This window comes from Antennarius striatus, chromosome 13 (assembly GCF_040054535.1).
Source record: "Antennarius striatus isolate MH-2024 chromosome 13, ASM4005453v1, whole genome shotgun sequence".
Lineage (NCBI taxonomy): Eukaryota > Metazoa > Chordata > Actinopteri > Lophiiformes > Antennariidae > Antennarius > Antennarius striatus.
Window position 1 is genome coordinate 20,545,282 of NC_090788.1, and position 20,178 is coordinate 20,565,459.

Here is a 20,178-nt window from a genome sequence, read left to right on the forward strand (position 1 = left end):
AAAGAAAAATTATTAACAGAGAAACACAAATAAAGTTGAATTATTCAGAAAAAGAATATATACAAATAGCCCAGAGCCACTTACTGTATGTCAACAGCAAACTAAAAGCAATGTGAGCTCAAGCAGTCAGAGTCATGTGCCTCCTCAACTTGGCAGACTATTCAGGAGGAATGCATCTGGGGGGGTGGGTGGGGGGTGTGTGTGTGGTGTGTGTGGTGTGTGGTGTGTGTGTGTGTGTGTGTGTGTGTGTGTGTGTGTGTGTGTGTGTGTGTGTGTGTGTGTGTGTGTGTGTGTGTGTGTGTGTGTGTGTGTGTGAGTGTGTGTGTGTGTGTGTGTCTTTAACTCGGCTGTGTTAATGGCTCACCCGAGTTGTTTCCAGTATAAAACAGAAAGAAAACCAGAGAAAAAGAAGCAGAGTGAAAACAGGATTGTTGCTTCATTCCTGCTCCAAAGCTGTTGTTTACGTTCTTTAATTGCTCACTTGTAGGAGTAATTGTGCAAATCATGCACACACGTACTCATGCGCGCATGTGTGTGTATGTGTGTGTGTGTAGGCCGCAGTGCAACTTGAGGTGTGTACACAGAAGCCAGCAGCATGTGACTGTCAGTCATATGACTCTCAAGAACTCGTGATCAAAACAGCACTGCAATCATTCCCACCCTCCTCCTCCTCCTCCTCTTCCTTCTCTGCTGCTCCCTCCAGCAATCCAGCTTCATTGCTCTTGATTTCCTGCAGCTTTCTTTCTCCTGTATCACATCCCCATTTCTTTGCGGGACCAGAAGTTTCTCCTTTTCTTTCTTCCTCTATTTAGCTAATTCTTTACCAGGACTTTGTCCTCACCTAGCCAATGCAACCGTCCATTTTTTGTTTCTCTATTGCTACGTCTCTCTCTCCATCTGTGCTTAGCTGTTCCTGACAATCTTTCTTAAATTGATTTGTCTGAACTGATAAAAACAACGAAATAAAAACCCATCAATGAATAAATACAGCTGAAGAAGGAGTGACGGTTAAGAAATAAAAGGAACTGAGCCACGAAAGGGGCTGAGAGAGAAAAAAACAACAACACAGGTAATGACAGAATAAGGTAGAGAAAGAAAGGAAAGATGAAGTTACAGAACAATTTTTATAAAAGAAATGTTTAAAAGCCAGGAGAGACAGAAGAGACACGACAAGGAAATGTTATAAGGTTACAGCAAACATTAAACATGTTTGAGAACAGCCAGCAGAAACCAACAGAATGACGGACAGGGAGTGGGTCGTCACGTGAGATTGGTCATGTGACAAAGAAAAAATGTTGCTTGCTTATAATTGAGCAATCCCCTGAGGCCATGATTTACGAGCACCAGAACAAAGTGGTCAGGTTTGGCGAGAGACACGAAGCAGCATCATGACAACATCAGGCACATCATTCAAAACAAAGACGAAGAAAACAGCGGGACGCAGTTTATTAAAAGAAATCTGACAGGATAAGTGCTGGGCGAGGCTGGTAGATAAACCACATCATTAATATGTTTCAATGCTATTGTTGTGCTGTACTGACAGCTATGCTGTAGTAAAACAGTCGTTGTGATCATGTTTCACTGACTGGTATGGGGTGTGTTCACTATGAAGCAACGCCGGGTGTCATGCAATCATTGAGGAACACAAAGAGGATACCTGTTTGACATGAAGTGTGATATCTTTCTTCAGTCTTGGCCTGGAAAACTGACATGTTTGGAGAAGTGACCTTTAGTTTTACAGGTTGAAAAAAAATCAACTTAACTTGATAACATAACTCTTTTTAGAGAAATCCCATCAATTCATTGACCACTGCCCTGTCAAAATAATAGTGAATAAGAAGGAACTCAACAAATGCACCAGGACAGACATGCTTCCTGCACCATTCCATAGGAATGCTACTGTGCATCTCATGTCCTTCGAACGCCATGAAACTGCTGAATGATATTAGGATAAAACCTAAACAACTGTTCCATCTTCATAATCGTCCACAACAACAACAATGCACAAAACAAGCACTAAACTCACTGTTATGGAGGTTTCCTCGGTGACCCTTTTCTTGGTGCTGGAGTCGAAGAGGACATTTCTGCCGCGTCTCTCGCAGTCCTGGTATACTATCAGTCGGATCTGACTGGGCTCCAGCTGGGGGATCGGCCAGCTACATGGAGGGAACAGTGGACGGATGAGAGAGGGATCACACGGTGGACAAAGCAAAACAGGCATGGTGAAGAAAATTATAGATAATACAATCCAATTAAATTCAAACAAATTATGCGATCAGAGGTCAATCAGGTGTAAAAGATGTTTCAGAAGATGAATGTGATATGCAATGCATGCTCTGAAACAGTTTGGAGAGGAGGGAAATAAACTTGTCTACAGTTTAAACACAACAAATGTATAAACCACCACTTATGTTACTTATATGCTGCATGGTTAAGTAATAGTCCAGCAGTGAAGCTCCTCTTACTGGCAACTTCTGCTCTATAGCACTTGCTTGGTAACTTGTGGTTTCATTCAGGTCATCTTCTGCAATTCAGTGAAGGATGTGGCATGTTTACAACATGCTCTGTGTACTGTACTGTTTAGGCCAGGCATGTCCAAAGTCTGGCCTACGAGCCAATCGCGGCCCAAGATTGGATTTTTTACAGCCCATGCATTATGTCTAAAAACTGGTTATATTTGGCTCTCCATATGGTGCACACATTGATCAAGCAGTTCCTTTTCTCAACTCATGGACGCATTGTGGTGTAACAGAAGTCTGTCAACTGCCATAAACCATCAAAGAAGAAGACAGAATAATAGACCAATCACAGCCCATGCTGTGAGATGCCGGTACTCTTGTTTGGGAGAGGTTGTCACTCCAGACTGCTCTGCAAGTGTTCGCAGCCCACACTTAGCTTTCTGAATTAACTTTGTTCTGTTGTCAAAGCTACAGCAAGTGCAAAATCTAAAGTTGACAATGTAGGAAACTGCTTCAAGGAAAGATGAAAATTACAATAGTTTTTTCACTGAAAGTTGATATATAGTCTGCTATACTGTTAGTACTTGTACATGCCAATACATACGACAACCTATCTGAGAATTACCATGCTGAAAATCTGAAGGAACTCAAACACAGGTTGGATATGGAGATGTGATCCATCACAACGATGTGAGGTGGGTCAGTAGGAGAACCACACTGCAGTGACTTTCTCCCTTAATGGGCAAAGTGGACAGTTTTTGGCTGAAAAGGACCACAAGATGTAAGAACTGTCAAACACCGAATGAATGGTAGAATTGGATTTTTTTGGTTGACATAACAACAAAGAAAGCATCTGAATGTGCTTTCAAGGAAAAGATGCAGTAGTGAGTTAACTAGTTGTACATATCACAGCCTTTTGCACGAAGCTACAATGATTCCAGAGTCACTAACAGAATCCTGCACCACGCATACCCGAGCTCTGTAGGATAAGATAAGATAAGATAAGATAAGATACACTTTATTGATCCCCTAGGGGAAATTACATTTGTCACTCAGATGTCATGGTAGGCCATACAAGTGAGCAAACAAAGCGGTAAGCAGCGATTATCGCTCTCCTGGTTGGTGAGTTCAATGCCCACTTCAGGGATTTTGCCGTGATCAAAAAGGAAATGTTATTCTCCTCTCGTTTCAACGTGGACCCTGATGAGACTCCACTTCCCCTGTTAGAGCTGATGGACTGTCACTCTGACAGTGAACTATGCAGAAACACCTGCAGCCCTCTCGTGTCATTTTACTGGCAGATGGATGACGACAAGTTTCTAGACAGGCACACATTTTCCAAGGAAGTGTTCAGTTTGTTTGGCTCCACATATTTGTGTGAGCAGACTTATGAACTTGAACAAGAATTGCTTGAGATTGAGACTACATAACTCCCACTTACGTGACAAGGCATGTCTACCACTCCCCTATCACAAGACCTGCCATACGTAGAGGTCCAGTCCTCAGGTTCACTCTTGATCTGCTGAGTTCTTATCAGAGCAACATATCTGTTATCACACAGAGTTTTATTTTAAAGAGTTTCTTTTTATTACTGCTGCAAGTTCAGAAATTTTTTATGTCCTGATGTGTTCATTTAAATGCTTACATTTGGTAATTTCATTGTTTGTTGCATATATGAAAATATTCAATAACAGCATATATATGTGCATCTTTAATTGTTTTTGATATTGTTGTCAGGGGCTGTTGCCTTTTGACACATCCACATTATCAATTCTGGCTCTCCTTACAAAACGTTTGGACACCCCTGGTTTAGGGTAACTGTCTACTGTTGATTTAGTGGGGGCTATAAATATGACAGGGGAGCTGAGCGACAGACAGTGGAGGATTTTTGTCTGATCTGATGGATAGATGGGTCAGACAGATGGGCATGGAGCTGGGTCTAATTATAGCCTTTATTGGGGAGCAGGGAGGCTCCCTAAACACCAGTGTTTATAGTAAATGGGTTGATGGGGAGTGGGGAAAGGAACAGTTAAGTCCATTTACTAGTGAGCAAATAGCAAGCATAGGCTCACCTTTAAAAACAGCATTTACATAGTTGGTGAGTCTCAGTGAGGTGGAGCGAGGATATCTTTTTCAGCTGTGTAGGGTGTGACGATAACTACATCATCACAACAACACGATCATGTGAAGCTAACATTGTTTTTCTGGGTATGTATCTTTGTTTGCTGTTGAATGTTAGAGGAGGACACATGGTGCACTACATATGAAGCAGGACCTCGCTGAAGGGTCAGCTCCCTTAGGCCTACACGCCACTGCTTGTGTCTTGTTTTCTTTCTTATAAGGATGGCAGAAGTGTGACATCCTGGGATTGTTCTTCATGTAGGGGATGTGGTATGGACAACAGCAAGAGATATGGAGATGTTCAATAGAACACGTGTTGTTTCAGCAAAGGAACGTGTAGTTTGCTCCCTCTCCTGATCCTTTGTATCTTGTACATTTATCCACCCGACCGGCTCTTTTTCCTCATGAAAAGTAAGTATGACTAGGTATCCGTGTCATTATTTTGCCCCTGGTGTATTTTAAATATTTTTTACTTGAGATTTCTACAAAGATTTTTATTTAATCGATGACTGCCTGCTGTTTTGCGCTGCTATCCTTCTGTTGTGGGGGTTGGGTCCCATCCTTTGGTTACGTGTGAGGTAGATCTATTCGAGCACTGGTCTCGTAAATATGTACATCTGTGAGGGTGAGAGACACACAGCTTCTGTGTGTACATCCACAGGCATTCAGCTACTATTTACCAAACACTGGTGTCACAGTACGACAGCTGACATGGTTCAGAATGAATCTGCAGGGGAGTGGAGGAGAGGGAGTCATGTGCTGCAACCGGCTGCTGTGTGAAGTTGTAAAACCAGAGTCGTTTGTCATACCAGGCCTTGACAGGCATTCAATCGTTTGAAAAAGTTTTAGGGGCACATGGAAGCCTTCCCAGTATTCAGCCCTGAAGCTCACCGTCAACTTGCAGAAGGTCCACCAGCCAGAGCGGACCTAAACCACAATCTGATTTTTTTTTCGTAATCAATGCAGTTTGCTGTGTGCACACTGCTGTACTATATCTCTTTATGATGTTCTCTGCTGCCAATAAGCTGTAATGTTCATTAAAAGTCTAAAAGGACTATGTCATCAGAAAAATTACTATTAAACTCATCAACAACAAGAGCAGAACTTGGTAAAACAGTGTTTTATTCATATGCACAAGTCTGGAATGAACTTCAAGCCACCTTAAATCTAGAATTAATTGCATACATTTAAAAACATTTTAAAATTAACACTGACATATAAATTGAACTGTTTTACCTCTATGCCTATGTCTTATCTACTGTATTCCAGAGTGTGTAGTACAGGATGTCATTTATGGTGTATTTTGTGGCCTTGTCTTGTCCTTCGTGTATTGTGTAACTCTGTCATCTGTCTTGGAAATGACTCCCTGGGAGACGAGTTGTAACAACTCAATGGGACTTTTTCCTGGTTAAATAAAGCTAAAATAAAAACAACACATTAAAATTACATTTATTTATTCACTACAAAAGTTTCATATAAATTTCAGGCAATAAGAAGATATTCAATTTTACATTTATTAGTAGCCAAAATGCATTAAATGCATTTCTGGTAACAGTTGAGCGAATCTCATTAGCAGTGTAACACTTCCCGAGGAGATGCAGAGGCAAAGGGTTATCATAAACCTGGGCTTGCACCAGGAGCTAGTATGACTAAGCCACTGTGGCTCAGTGTACAAGAATTGAGTAAGCCACAAAAAGCCACATTCTGTGTCCAAGACAGCGGCTTGCTATAATATTAAGTAAAGCTTACAAGTAAACATTGAGTAATATATTTGTATGACTGTATTTACACATAGTGAATGCAAGTTTTCAATTGTTGGGAGGTATAAAACCACACTTGTCGTGGAGTGTGTGGGGGGGGGGATACCCCCCCAAAGGGGGAGTCCGGGGGTCACTTCGGCTATTTTCGTCGGCATGCTTCGGCTAAATTCCATCGGCATGCGGAAATAGCGGCGCCACCGAGTGGCGCCAGCGGAAATAGTGGCGCTAGCGGGAAAAAAGTTGTAAGTTTTAGCCTTTTTTTCTGTAAAAATAAGAACGCCACTGTGGCTACACAGTGAGACCCCGTTGCCAATCTGGAATTTACTTCGCCTATGGCGAAGTAAATTCGCCTATGGCGAAGTGGCAAATGGCTAGCGCAAGCCCAGTAAACCACTTGTAAGAAATATTAGGCTATGGGTTGGCCTGAGGAGGAGACTGAGACAGGATGCGACAAAATCATACCTAATGGTGGACACTGACGCTGATGATCCAGGGTCTGGTTGGAGTCCAGCGAGGCAGGTTCTCTCTGCATCCCTCGGATATTACTGGTTTTCTCACCACAGATACCACTCTCAAAGAGTCACCCAAACAAATTTCTAACTGTCTGTTTCCCGGGGTTTTACTTTCCTAATATTATGGAGTAGACACGTATCTAAAAAACAAAGAAAGCCAACTGTCTAGCACTATCAAACCAAATCAAACATTTTCAACAATTATCTGTGCAGTGTCTTTTTACCTCAATGACACTTAAGAAAGGTGGTAAACAACAAACGTTTTGCTTCTGTGAGGTGGGATTCACTATTGACAGCTTGTGTAAGCTCGTACAAATATTTCACAAGAAATACATCTGGCATAACTTGAAAACCAAAAACTTGCTAAATCATTTTTCTTCCAATTGTGGGGTCTTTTGTTGAGTATCGTGTAGCAGATCCTTTTCTCCTCTGTTGGGTGTGGTTCTCATAGTATGGTAACTTGTGGTCTGCCTGCATTCAATGTGTTCAGCTTTGCGCATCATCGTGTGGTTTGGTTGACACTGTGGTCAGAGAAAATAATCTTAACAGTACTCATTACGTTGTCTTGATCATTAGCCGGTCAAATCTGCATGTACTGATGCAAAAATAAAATGATGTCTTGTTATCAGACTCAAGCCACAGAAGATCTGCATAAGTCGACAACAGGTTCAGAGCTCTCTTTGTTTAAAACCAAACAGAGAGAAAACACAGAGGGAGAGATGCTGGGAAGGAGGAATAAGCACATGACTGAAAGCCAAAACAGCTGACAGAACACTTATTTAGAATAAGAAATAGCAAAGAATGAAAAATCTTTTAAAAAGTAAGGGAAAGAAACCAAGATGGTGTTCTGACAGAGAAATGTAATTGGCACAAAGAACAAAAAAATGAGGATACATGAAGAAATTAAGAGAAAGTACAGCACAAACTAAAGAGTGGATGATAACAAAGAGAATGAAGATGAGATGAGAGAAATACAACAATATCCATACACTTTTGAGAGAAAGACGAGGTGAAAGTCAAGGAGGAAGTATGCCATCAGTGAGCCTGTGACAGTCACAGCGCTGACAGAAGAGAGGAGTCATTCATAAAAGCAGCACATGACTCCATACTACTTCTTTAACCTCCATTGTCTGAACCAAAAATGTATTCATTTCTCTCCACCACCTGCTGGTCTCACAGGAAATCCCTGGAAACGGTTCATCGTGTTACATTTCAAGACAATAAGCACTGTCTTAAAGGTATTCAGGCTATTCAGTGACTTACAGGTTATTCGCTCTGACAAAAAAACAAAACTATTTGACCGACGACTCTAACTACAATCAAAATCTCCCATACACTTTTTTGTTGCACACAAACAAGCATTCTTCAGTACATAACATTGACCTCTAATGAAATAAATCATCTTGGTCATCATCACGATGCGTGATGCTTTAAACTACGGCCAGCAGACAACAGACCCTAGTAGTCTGGACAAAATTTTACACAAACAACAACACAAAATTGTCTGCAAGTCTCGTCTCCCCAACACTAACATACCCACTGGATGCACACATACCTGGTTAAATATTACCGACTCCTACCTGGGTATCATTGTGAGTCTGCCAGTCTTTCCAAAGCTCTCTCCCTTTCTCCTCTCTCTTCTCCTCTCCTAGCCAAAGCAGGTCTAAGAATAGCAGTGAACTAAATTCACACAACAACATGAGACTGTCAGGTGATCGCAGGAGCCCAGTGCGCACTGGACAGCACAGACACAGCAACAGCAGCGTGCCTGGACCGCCAAACGCATAAACTGTGATGAGAGGGCGACAGCAGGGAGTTCTTTGTGCCGTTTCCTGATCCCACTCTTTTTGTTCTCTCTCCCCTTATTTGCATGTGTCCATGTGCTCCAGCATCATTTGAATATTACTTAATGACTGATTATTTTAATATAAAGAGGCCATATGAGCCATTTCGATTCCCTTGACATACTCACTCCATTTGTGCAAACAAGACTCAACCTTTATGAGTTAGTATGTCAATTAGTAGATATAGACCTGTGAATCAGTAGGACGTACCAACACTCTAAGAGAGCAAGATTTCAAACATCTAATTGATCAATAAGTTGCCAAGTCGTGATTGTCAAACATAGAGCAATTAAATCCATATGATCACAAAGAGACACAACACCTTAACAACAATTGTGTGTCCAGAGAATGATCATGAATTATACGTGGGTAATATAAAGATTACATCCAAGACATCAGGTGTCCACTGTGATGTACTGGGAAACCCAACCATGAGTGTTATATTTCATAATCCCTGCATCCATGACACAAAATAATTTAACAAAGGGACATGGCGTCTGCAATAGTGGAATAGAAACAAAAGCAGTGAGTCTGACATCAGCCTTCCAGAGCCACTGGAACATCTGACCACCATCCAGGTTAAATGTTTCTGTGCCAGTGGTTTCTCTTAGAACTGCCTTAAAACCAGCAGGCAGCCTATGGCTACACCAGCTATATGCCCACATTACCAGCAGTACTACTGTACATCACTATCACCTTGCACCAATGAAGCAGGATAGTCTTCCATGTGGGAAGTCTGCTCTGTAACTGATGACTGCTGATGTGACCTGTCATGAGAGAACATTTCACAGCGATGCTGCCAAAACGATATTTCACTTCTCTTAAAGCTAAGTTGTGTTTAGTTACGCATTTCACACACTGGTCTCTGACACCTGATGAAATGTCTGATGTGTTAAAGTTTACATGCATTTAATTAATAGATGTGTTTGAGAGTCTTAGATCTGTTAAATGCAAGCTGTGGCTCGCTCTGTGCCACCGCATGACTTGTCCCCTGCAAAAGGTGCAATAGTCTGGTAGATATGGATCACTGGAGTGACATAAGAACACCAACTACCATCTAATCATTCATATCTGTGGCCTTATGGGGGCTCAGTCTGGTAAAAACATTTTCAGCACAAAGCATCCTCACACATTCCATCTGGAGATAGGCTTTACCTGTGTAGTGATATATAGAAAATATATACTGAAAATAGGGGCCTATTTTCAGTCTATATATCATAGACTGTGTAACACAAATGTGTATAACACATTTTTATGTAGTTACACACAATGCACTATTTACCTGGAGTCACACTGACACAAGATCATACTGCACTCCCATTAGCAAAAACTTGTTGGAGGAGCTTGCCCACATGACTCAAGAAGCACCTGACTACCTGAGTACCTGCTGATTGCAACATAGGCAAACCTAAAGATATTTTAAGCAAAAGTACAATAACCGAATATATATGTAAAAAATTTATACTTACAAAAATACTCCATAAAGAGTACAAGATATAGAATAATATTTACATAGTTATGTAGAAAATGAGTTCTGTTTTTGGAGGGACTCGTTTTGAATGGTGTCCTTTACATATCCTGAGGAGGGCGAAACTGACACACTCGGTGTCTGATGACAACGTTTGAACGTTCCTGTGTAACAACTTCTTTTGAATAAGGAACTCATGACAGAAAGGCAGTGACAAGTGTATGACTGGCACACCAAAAAAAAAAAAAAAAATCACAAGGGTATCATCAAGCTGAAACTGAACAGGAGTGGTGACACTTACGCAGAAATCAGAAAGTCCAATTTTCCCTCACATCTGAGGCAAGTAGTACACATGAAAGCAAACTTCGCTCATTTTAAGGATCACACCGTCACATGACAGGTGTGACTCAATTTTCAAGCAATCATACTTTAAGACAGCGCACAGGATCCCAGACGACCAACTCTTCACCCTACAGCTAATCCATGGACACTCTATCCCACACTGTGTCTGTGCTAATAATGTTTAGTGATTTACTTAGCAAGGTTGCACGTCATTCCAAGAAATTTCTCTTACATTGCAGGTGAATAAAGTCAATATGCCATATTACTTATGATAAAGGTTGTCGTCATAGTTACCTTACCCAACGCAAACAAACACACTATAAATGTTGGGACAAAAGACACACATTAGAAACTTGAGCCAAATCAAGACATCATTGTTTGTCTTTATGTATTACAAAAGAAACTTGATTGTGAGCAATTGTGAATGCTAAAAAGTTGTGAAGACACTCAACATATGTTCATTTATCAGTTTACTCCAATACAACAAACGACAACCAACCCAAAGGTCTGCAAAGTCTGCTTAACATGGGCAGCATCTGAGCAGACGTCCTCACAAGGTAAAAGGACATCCAGGTCTATCTAGACATTACATTAACATAGCACTCTCCAGAATGTGACGCATGTGTTTGATGTGTGTGCAACTTTCAAGTAAAACTATATCTTTATCATGACCCTGCAGTTCTGAGAAGCCAGAGTGCGCCCACTTAAAATAGCCCAGATAGGAACCTGATGACAGCGGCTGTCTTAATAGAACCATGGCAGGCCCGCAGTATTCATACACAAACATAAGAAAGCTGCCAGGCAATTCAAAGATATGATATATGCATTAATCCACTGCACTGAGATGCTCTGCATATGCACAAGTTCAAAAATACCGAGTGTAAGGCAAGCAGACACACGCACACATCTTATCGAACTCCACTTATCCAGCTCATGTCTTTATGCCAGTGAATGAGAATGCAGCCATGTGATCGTCCCGCAAACATGACAGCACGAGATTGATGGCGGCCTCACATGACACACCAAGTTATGAAAGCGCGCACTGGACGGAGGGCGCCGTGGCAATCAGGAACCTGAGACGCAACTTCTTCTGTGAACTTCCAACAAAACAGTGTCAATACAAATTATTCTGATGAGTTTCCACAAGGTGTTAGCTTCAGGTAAGGAAGTGTCTAATTCAAATTGATCTGAAATCTCAATGTGCAGGGGGGGAAAAAATGAGTTTTGGGTTGGGACACAACTTAAAACTAATACCTTGTTTTCACTTTTTTAAAACATCTGTTATTAGATATAAAATAACTTTTCCTATTTTAGAAGAAAAACCTCATTTGGACTTTGAGGACATACAAAATAATGTGTGAACTCATGAACATTACACACCACCTCCTACCATCCTCTTTCTCTAATTCCGTTGTATTTCACACATAGTATTTGATACAATGACAATAAAGTATATTCTATTCTCGCTTACACACAGCACAAACACAGTTATATTGAGTTGTATGGCACAGGTCAAGAAGGAATTTTTTTCAACAGGCAGCAAAGAGAGGGATCAGCCAGGACAAGCAGTCAAGCTGTGGGTGGGGACCACAAAGCTCCTGGCTAATGATCAGGCCTCTGCCTGACTGGAGGCTGAGCCAGGAGCTCTGGGTGTAATGTACAGTATGCTGTCCCTTACCAGGTCCTACAGCCAGGGAAACTGGAGAAGCTTTTTAGGCTTTCCTGCCAGGGTCAGTTGACCTGTTGCCCTATGTGGTATTCTGGAGGACTCTTGGCTGGATCGTGACAAGACTTTGGGAGATGCATTTTGCTGGACAAGACCCTAAAAAGACTATTCATCACCAGCAATCCACTTTAATGGCACATGACATAAAGGCAACACCTCCCAACAGCACCGGGCTGATGACTACACTGATATTTAGATTGTAAAAAGTTGTCTGCAATTTTTTTTAGATTCACAACAGATGCAATTCAAATACACTAAAAACAATATAAATACATATTTCACATTACATGCTGCTCTCCCAGCTCTGCAGAATACTATCAGTCAGTTCTGTATAAATAACATAACAGCGGTGATTTCCATGATGACAGAGTATGCACCGTTTCTGATCCATTAGTTATCAAAGAATGCCGGGTCATAGCACAAGGTCTTCAGATACTGAGGTAAAGCTCTCCTGATTCTGAGAAATGATCAAATCTTAAGGAAGTTCTGAATAAAATGTGCCAGTACTTCCTTTTTATGTAACATGGACAACCTTCCAACGACAATGAAGTCTGTGTTTTCAATTTTGTATTTCAGAAGAATCGTAGCACCATTCCAAACTTGATTTATGATGTCATCTCTCACACAAGTGGTCCTGAGTGATAATAACTAGAGAAGTAGATCAGCCTCCGTGTAAACGAAAACAGTCAATCTTGGCTTAATGGAATATTGCAGACTCCAGTTCTGTTGTTGGTCGCCCTTCAAAACTTATCCCGTTCTCTCTTTAAGGGTTTAAATTTGCTGGTGTGATGTCTGACCAAACAACCCCCCCACCCCCATTTCGATTGCATCTTTTCCCCTTACCCATCCAACAAGACCTTCAAAAGATTCTCAAAACCTCACTTCTACTTGCAGATGCTCTAATCGTCTCTTTAATAATCAACCTTCAGTCACCCTGAAACCATCATAATTTATAAACTTATCACTATAATAAGTCATGTGCCCTCGTCTGTTTTTAATACCACCCACGTGTGTAACCCATCCATCCCTCTTTCTCCTTGTCTATGTTTACTCTGTGCCCTCCACACAGTCATGCCAGGGCATGAGGAGCATTCTCTATGATTGAAGTATAGATCTATCACTGAAATCACTCTCACACACAGAGAGCTTATACTGCTGGGCACACAATATAATTCAAAAGCATGAAACATGCACTGGCATAGATATGGACCAAAGCGCCTGTCCCATTACAAGGCGGGGAGCTTTCCACTCCTTTGATAAATACATCCATCATTGGGTGACAAGTCCAGGGCAATATTTTCCAGTGCTTTGAAAACATATGAGTACTCTCCCCTGCTGAAACATCTGACCCTGACCCACAATGTGTGTTAGAAGAAATACTGTTGTCATACTTCAGACACTTAGCTTCACATTCTAAAGAAAAAAATATTTAAAAATTTGTCACATAATCTACTTTCTTACCAATCAATCCATTTTAAAAAAACAGCAGAAACCTAACCTGTCACTACAGGATCAAATTTGCTTTACAACACGTCAATGCAATCATGAGTCATTAAAATTCTAATAGTCCTAATAGAACATGAAAGTTTTGAGGATAATAATTAAAGAACTGTCTAAAGTAATCATTGTTCAAGTTAAATGTCAGATACATTCACCTGGTTTGGTGTTAAACGCTGATAGTTTAATATCTTGTGTGACCGGTTTAAATCAAGTAAATAGTCTGTCGTGGAATTTGCGTAGTCTAATACAGTATTCAGACGTCATGGTTAATGCTTGGAACCCTTGGGGCGGCAGTGGCTCAGTCCACTGAGTCTTGACCCGGGAACCAGAAGGTCGCCGGTTCAAGGCCCGTGTGGACCAAAAATGAGTGTTCGCCTCCAAAGCACTGCTGAGGTGCCCTTGAGCAAGGTAATCAAACAACTTTCTCTTCGGGCACAACACGGCGTAGCTGGCCACGCTTTCACCATTTGCATGCCTACAGGCCCCCTTGTGTGTGTGTGCGTGTGCAGGGGCCAGTACATATACACACATGTGTGACAATAGAAAAGACAGAGTGGAAAACAATTTCCCAACAGGGATGAATGAAGTCTACTACTGTACTACTTCTTCATTTGTATCCTCATGGATTCAACTGCAGCTTTGAAAACACGACTATCCGGAAGTGTTCTGAGCATCCGAGACCGGCCTGCCTCCGGAGGCAGGAGGCCGGTTATCAGTCGGTGCTCCGGTCCAGAGACACCGTGGCTCATCCAGCTATCTGTCCTCTCTGCAAGAAGTCAAATGCAGGGAGGAGACGAGCGAACCTGCGTCTCGATCCAAGCTGCCGGTGGTGACCGGCTTCATGCAGCCCACACACACGAATGTCTGTGGGCTCCTAGCAAACAACACAGCTCCGCCGCCGTTACCACAGAAACCAGCGGGGACACGGATGAGACAAAGGAGAAGCGGGACGCCGCTCGCTGCAACTTCCGAGCGGTGGAGCCGATGAGCCGATCGGACCACGCTGCGGAATCCGCGCGTATCATCCCTTCAAACAGCCCCACGGGTTTGGACGGGAACGCGGAAGAAGCGCTGGACGACGAGGAAAGCAGAGTCCCGAAAGGCGGCAAGCGCGTGACCCATGGAGCGAGCGCGTGACCCAGCGGCTAACATCTGAAAGCTAGCTTGAGTACCATGCTAGCTAGTGCATCAGGATCACCCGTCCCTCCACATCCGCTCCGAATGGAACCGAAGGACGGCGTTCGGTTTTAGAAGCGGTTGCGAGTTGAAAAACATTCGTTCCCTCAGACACACACAAACGCCGCCATTCTACGTCCGGAACACGTTAACGTAACAACCACACAGCAGAAACACACCAACAGCTACCTGAAAGCTGGGTCCTCTTTGCTACATCTCGGAGGCGGTGAAGAAAATGCGTTTCTCTTGTTGAAAAGTTTGTGGAAGAGAGTCGGAGCCATTTTGTACCAGGAAAAGTCGGTACAGAAGGTCTCTTTAATTAAAAATCCAAGCGCAAACCTCGAGACTTGTAACTGTCTCCATGGGTGTCACAGTCATATGACAGGCATTAGTCACGGGAGCCGCTTGGTAACCCACTACATTTTTCTGATTGGCTGACCAGTCGCTGCTTCTACTACAAAATCTCTGATTGGCTGGTTATTTTTGTCTCGGTACCACGTGGTCACCGGAGTCGCTGTGTTGATGTTGTGTCGGGATTCGTGGCTGCATGAAATTTATTCCCTGAAAATCATACAAGTGTTATTGGAAAAACTCTTTACAAGCTAGGAGAAAAGAGGAGAAAGACGTAAAAAAAAAAAAAAGTTTATTTTCATATTTACTGTACATTCATTTTTTTTCTGGATATGTAGTAAGAAAATTAAGCTTTATAAAACACAAGGGCCAAAACTGCACTTTAACTTCACCTTTATTTTCCATGTTCATATTACGTTTACACATATTCTCACAAAAGTAGAAAAACAGATAACCAACGTGTATTTCACATGAAAAAAATGTTCAGAATACACCTGTCTACCTAAGAAAATGCAAGTCTGACATCTAGTGGTAGTGTCGCACCAAACTTGTCTAATTATTTATACAACCAGAAAACACTTTGCCTGCATGGAGGGAGTGAAAGCATAATACTTTTTTCACAAAAACGAGCAGGAATGATCAAATTTATACAGTTGACACTGTAATAGCAAGAGTCAGGCAGATAAATCATCCACACAGAAAAGATCACACAAACACAAAAACTGTTTGTGGGAAACCACATAGAAGACTCTTTATATAATAAATAACTAACTTTTTAGATATTAAAACAGCATCACACACTTGTTTTACTAGATTTTAACTTCTTTCAGGACAAAACCCAAATAACGGGCCGCATCATTCCTGTTTACTATGTCACAGCACATTTTCTATATTAGCAAACGAGAGAGGAAATGAAGGAGCACTTCTGAGTTTGACACACCTTTCCTCCATCATCTGAAAGAATGCATCTCTTTCATGATCATTGTTGAAGTCAAAAAACTTGGCTGTCGGCTGGCTCCTTCTGACTTGCCTGTTCAACCTCACCGTTAGTTTTGACGTCTCGTCGTCAGGACTGGTCTCCCCTGCTCTGGATGTGTCGACATCAGGTTTGATCCGTTCAGCAGGACTGGACAGTCGGACTGGCCTGTTCGTGTCGATGTTTAATTTGGTGGGAGCGGTGCGGTGTGCTTCACAGGTCTCCACAGTCACGGGGCTTTTGAACCAAACCTTCTTCTTGAGCAAAATTTGCCTTCTATTGGTGAGCTGGAGGGGAGGGGGACAAAAATACATTTGACCTTGACCACAAACCCTTTTATTTTTAAATTAATCAAAACATAACATTGTATGGGCCAGAGGCTTCCCTACTTTTAGAGGCGTTTTCCACTTGACGTCTTTATCTGTTGAGTGAAGAAAAATCCATATTCTAAATAACATTCACTGTAAAGACGTTTCATACAATCTCAAGCAAAACCTTCATTTCCACATTGTAGGGTCCAACATGAGCGTACTGTTGGATCCAATTAAAATTGATTATCAAGGAAAAGTCACATTTTTGGTCAGTTACTTTAAAAAGTGACAACTATAGTATAAACTCAATTTTATACTATAATTTTTAAATGTAATATTGCATTCAGTGCATAAATCAATGCACTTTTCAGACATTTGGCTGTTCTGTGTTGTAAATAATTTTTTGACTGATTTTGGGAAATGTTCTCATATTTTGAAATGCAACATTTTTGATTTTCATGATGTCAGCCCTGACTGAAATAAAAAGATATATGTAATAAATCTAAAATATGTGAACGTGTCACCATTTAACTTTAATTCCGTTACAAATAAACACTTCTTTTATGTTTTAATTTTTTTGATAATTACGTGTTCAAGATAAAACGCTTACCTGATTTGAATGAGTCTGTATGTATTTTGGTCAGAGGTTCAGGTTCTTCATGTGGGCTTCAAAGAGAAACAGAAAGCAACAGAATGACTGCCTGTCCAACAGACGGTGAGCATGTTTGCTGTGGAGCATCTTAACTCATCCGGAATATGTAAAACCAAAAAAACTCACCACCGCTTACAGTCTTCATCAGTAGAGGCATCTATAGACAGAGATTTAGTTTGTATCGGACAATCAATGACTGTTTAAGACACAAAGCTACTAAAGCTATTCCTGGTGTAAAAATACATTTTCCCAGAAAAAATGAGTTTCTCATTAATACGGCAGATTTTTTATAAAGTTGAACAATAAACAAACCACACCATGATGAAGTTTAGTTAATACACTGTAAATACATGTGTACATTTTATTTATAAAAAGTTGAGTTTCTCAGAATCCCCTATAAATAAAGAAACAACTTACCTCCTGGAAATATTTCAACTTATAACATACAATACGGGCCAAAAGTCTGGATAGTGTGTGTGTGTGTGTGTGTGTGTGTGTGTGTGTGTGTGTGTGTGTGTGTGTGTGTGTGTGTGTGTGTGTGTGTCTAACACTCCTACTGATGATGGAGGACAGGTTGGGGGGATGATACATGCGGATGCTCTCAGCATGGCTCACATCCAGTAAGGTGGAGTTTTTGATGTGAAGATGGAGACGACGCAGCTCCTCCGTGTTCTCTGGTGAGAGAAGATAACAAATAGAATGGAATAACTCATGGATACACACAAAAAATGGACGTGTGCACACAAACACACACAAACACACACCATAATGATCCTTTCTGAAGATCTCCGGGGAGGGAAGAGTGGACTCTGCTGAGTCAGAAGACTCTTCATCATCATCATCATCAGAGATAAAAGTTGTTTCTAACTCCATCCTAGAAGACGTGTTGCTTTCTGGGGTCGATGATGAGTTTTGCTCTTCCTCTGTAACATCATCATCCTCTGTGTTGGGAGGCATCTGGACAGCTGGGTGAGCTGCTAGCGGAGCGGGGAGGAAGGCTTCGCTGTCGGGGACAGGTTCACTGCTCATCTGTGGAGGACAAAGACGGAAATGAGGGGAACGTAACATGTTTCTAAAACCTCTGCAAAACATGTGAAAAATGAACCGACAGACTGGAGGAGTTGAAACAGCAAAACAAAAATACACCAAGAATTTGAACTGTATTTTATCAAATTTAAGGGGGTTCACACATGCCAGCATCAAACCAATTTAGAAGTGTATTCCTGTTTCGGGCCAAATTTGAGTAAACCATTATTTCATTTTACAATCAGATGTATGCAAATAGCATTAGAAAATAACATGTGTATAATGTCTACATCTCTTCAATATGTAGAACAGGTTTAATGATGGTTCTCAACCTCCAAGGTTTGGTCACTGAAGTATGGCAACACCCTGGTTTTCAGGGTTTTAAAATTACACTTTTGTTACGTCTTTGTTTTGTCATTGAGTAAATTAAAATTAGCATTATAAATAATGAAAACAAATAAAAAGCTTAATATTTTAATCCAACACACCCCACCCAAATAAACAATAAACGTTATCATTCCAGTGAGTGAATGTCTCCCCATTATCTTTGCTGCTCACCACCAGTGGGCTGGTTTTCACACTCATCACCTCAGGTTCCTCTGGTAGTGCTCCAAGACGCGGGTTCACCACGAATCTCTTGTATTCTGACAAGTTTAAGGGGAAAAACACTTTGATGGAGTTTAATTTAGCTTCAAGAACCAGGAAATGTTGCATCCTGCAAAGCGGTGATGTAATTGTCAGTGTATGTGTGTTCGTCCGTCCGTCTGTCCACGAAATATCTTCACAACCGTTGCAGATAGAACAATAAAAGAAAAAGCACATTACTCGTGCAGCAAAGGGGATGAAAATGAGATGATGACCTTGAGAAAACTAGGTCAAGGTCAGATTTCAACTTTTGTACATTTTTTGGCACATATCTCCGGAACCGGATAAGATAAAAAGACGAAACAAAAGGCGTTATATTCATGGAGGCAGGGGGATGAAAATTTGATCACAACCTTGAAAAAACTAAATCAAGGTCAAATTTTCACTTTTTATACCTTTTTAGGTACACATCTCTGAAAGCTGATGAGATATAATCACAAAACAAAAAACATTTTCAGGCACAAAAAAGTCATGATGACCACTTTTGTAAAACTAGGTCAATGTCAACTTACCACTTTTGTATCTTTTAGGGTGCACAATTCTGGGGGAAGTAGGTGAAAGTAGGTCAAGGTAAAAATTTGAATTCAGGGGCGTCGCGGGATGTTGCAGTCTCTGACTGCCTTGTTCATATTTGGATAAGTTGGTCATAAAATAAACCACTGCTTTCTGATGTGGTATATTCTAACCAGACAGATGTGGGTGATTTGTTTCACCCACATCCTGTAGCAGCAGTGAACTGGGCTCTGAAGCAACACGTGATCTGGTGTTTCTTACTGTCACGTCGGGTCGTCCCTGATTTCACGGGGGTGTCTCGTTTGCGTGGGGGTCCGCTGCCCCTCCCGCCTCCACGCTTCCTCCGATTCATGTCCCAGTGTGATGGATGGACCCCGGCTAACAGAATGATGTCATCCACGTTACAGCCGTGCAGCTCCCGTTAAACTTCAGCTGGGACTGACGTCACCTCCGCGCGACGCAACCGACAACAGCTGCAGGCGGTTTAGCCAATCAGCAGCAGCCAATCAGAGGCGTGTCCGCCGTTAACTGTTCTGGGGAAATAAATAGTAAGAGATTTAATGTTTAATATTTTTAATCTGTAATGTAAGGTAAGATTTGTTTAATTAAGTTGAAATAAACTTTTTTTTTAAAAACCCTCATGTGTGGTTTTCCATCCCAGCAATAGTTTCCTGTTAACCTTTTTAATATCATCAAAATCCACATAATACATGTACCCACTGTCTGTATTAAAATACACAGCCGGCCATTGACAGTGAATAATTTATAAGTATAATGGAAAATACTAAATATACTG

At 41.4% G+C, this 20,178-nt stretch overlaps 2 protein-coding genes across 9 annotated transcripts in view; both read right to left on the reverse strand.

Moving 5' to 3' along the window:
* fnip1 (folliculin interacting protein 1) overlaps positions 1–15,270 on the reverse strand; it is a 33,212-nt gene extending 17,942 nt beyond the window's left edge. For 2 of the 8 annotated variants that reach the window (XM_068330594.1, XM_068330591.1), the window contains exons 1-3: positions 15,098–15,270; positions 2,027–2,156; positions 1,658–1,705 (exon numbers count right to left, since the gene is read on the reverse strand). In XM_068330594.1, the coding sequence (XP_068186695.1) occupies positions 1,658–1,705; positions 2,027–2,156; positions 15,098–15,189 (270 nt within the window). In that variant the 5' untranslated portion in view covers positions 15,190–15,270. Of the gene's footprint in view, positions 1–1,657; positions 1,706–2,026; positions 2,157–6,802; positions 9,703–15,097 lie in introns of those variants that run through there. The other 6 variants (XM_068330593.1, XM_068330596.1, XM_068330598.1 and 3 more) reach the window with 6 other exon arrangements.
* Positions 15,271–15,645: 375 nt separating this feature from the next.
* On the reverse strand, positions 15,646–19,803 carry LOC137606630 (uncharacterized). The gene is made up of 8 exons (XM_068331970.1): positions 19,644–19,803; positions 18,783–18,868; positions 17,963–18,227; positions 17,756–17,872; positions 17,325–17,355; positions 17,157–17,212; positions 16,625–16,656; positions 15,646–16,522 (listed from the first exon to the last, which is right to left on the reverse strand). The coding sequence occupies exons 1-8, from the start codon at positions 19,732–19,734 to the stop codon at positions 16,133–16,135; spliced, it is 1,068 nt and encodes a 355-aa protein (XP_068188071.1). The 5' UTR covers positions 19,735–19,803; the 3' UTR covers positions 15,646–16,132.
* Between the last annotated feature and the right edge of the window lie 375 nt (positions 19,804–20,178).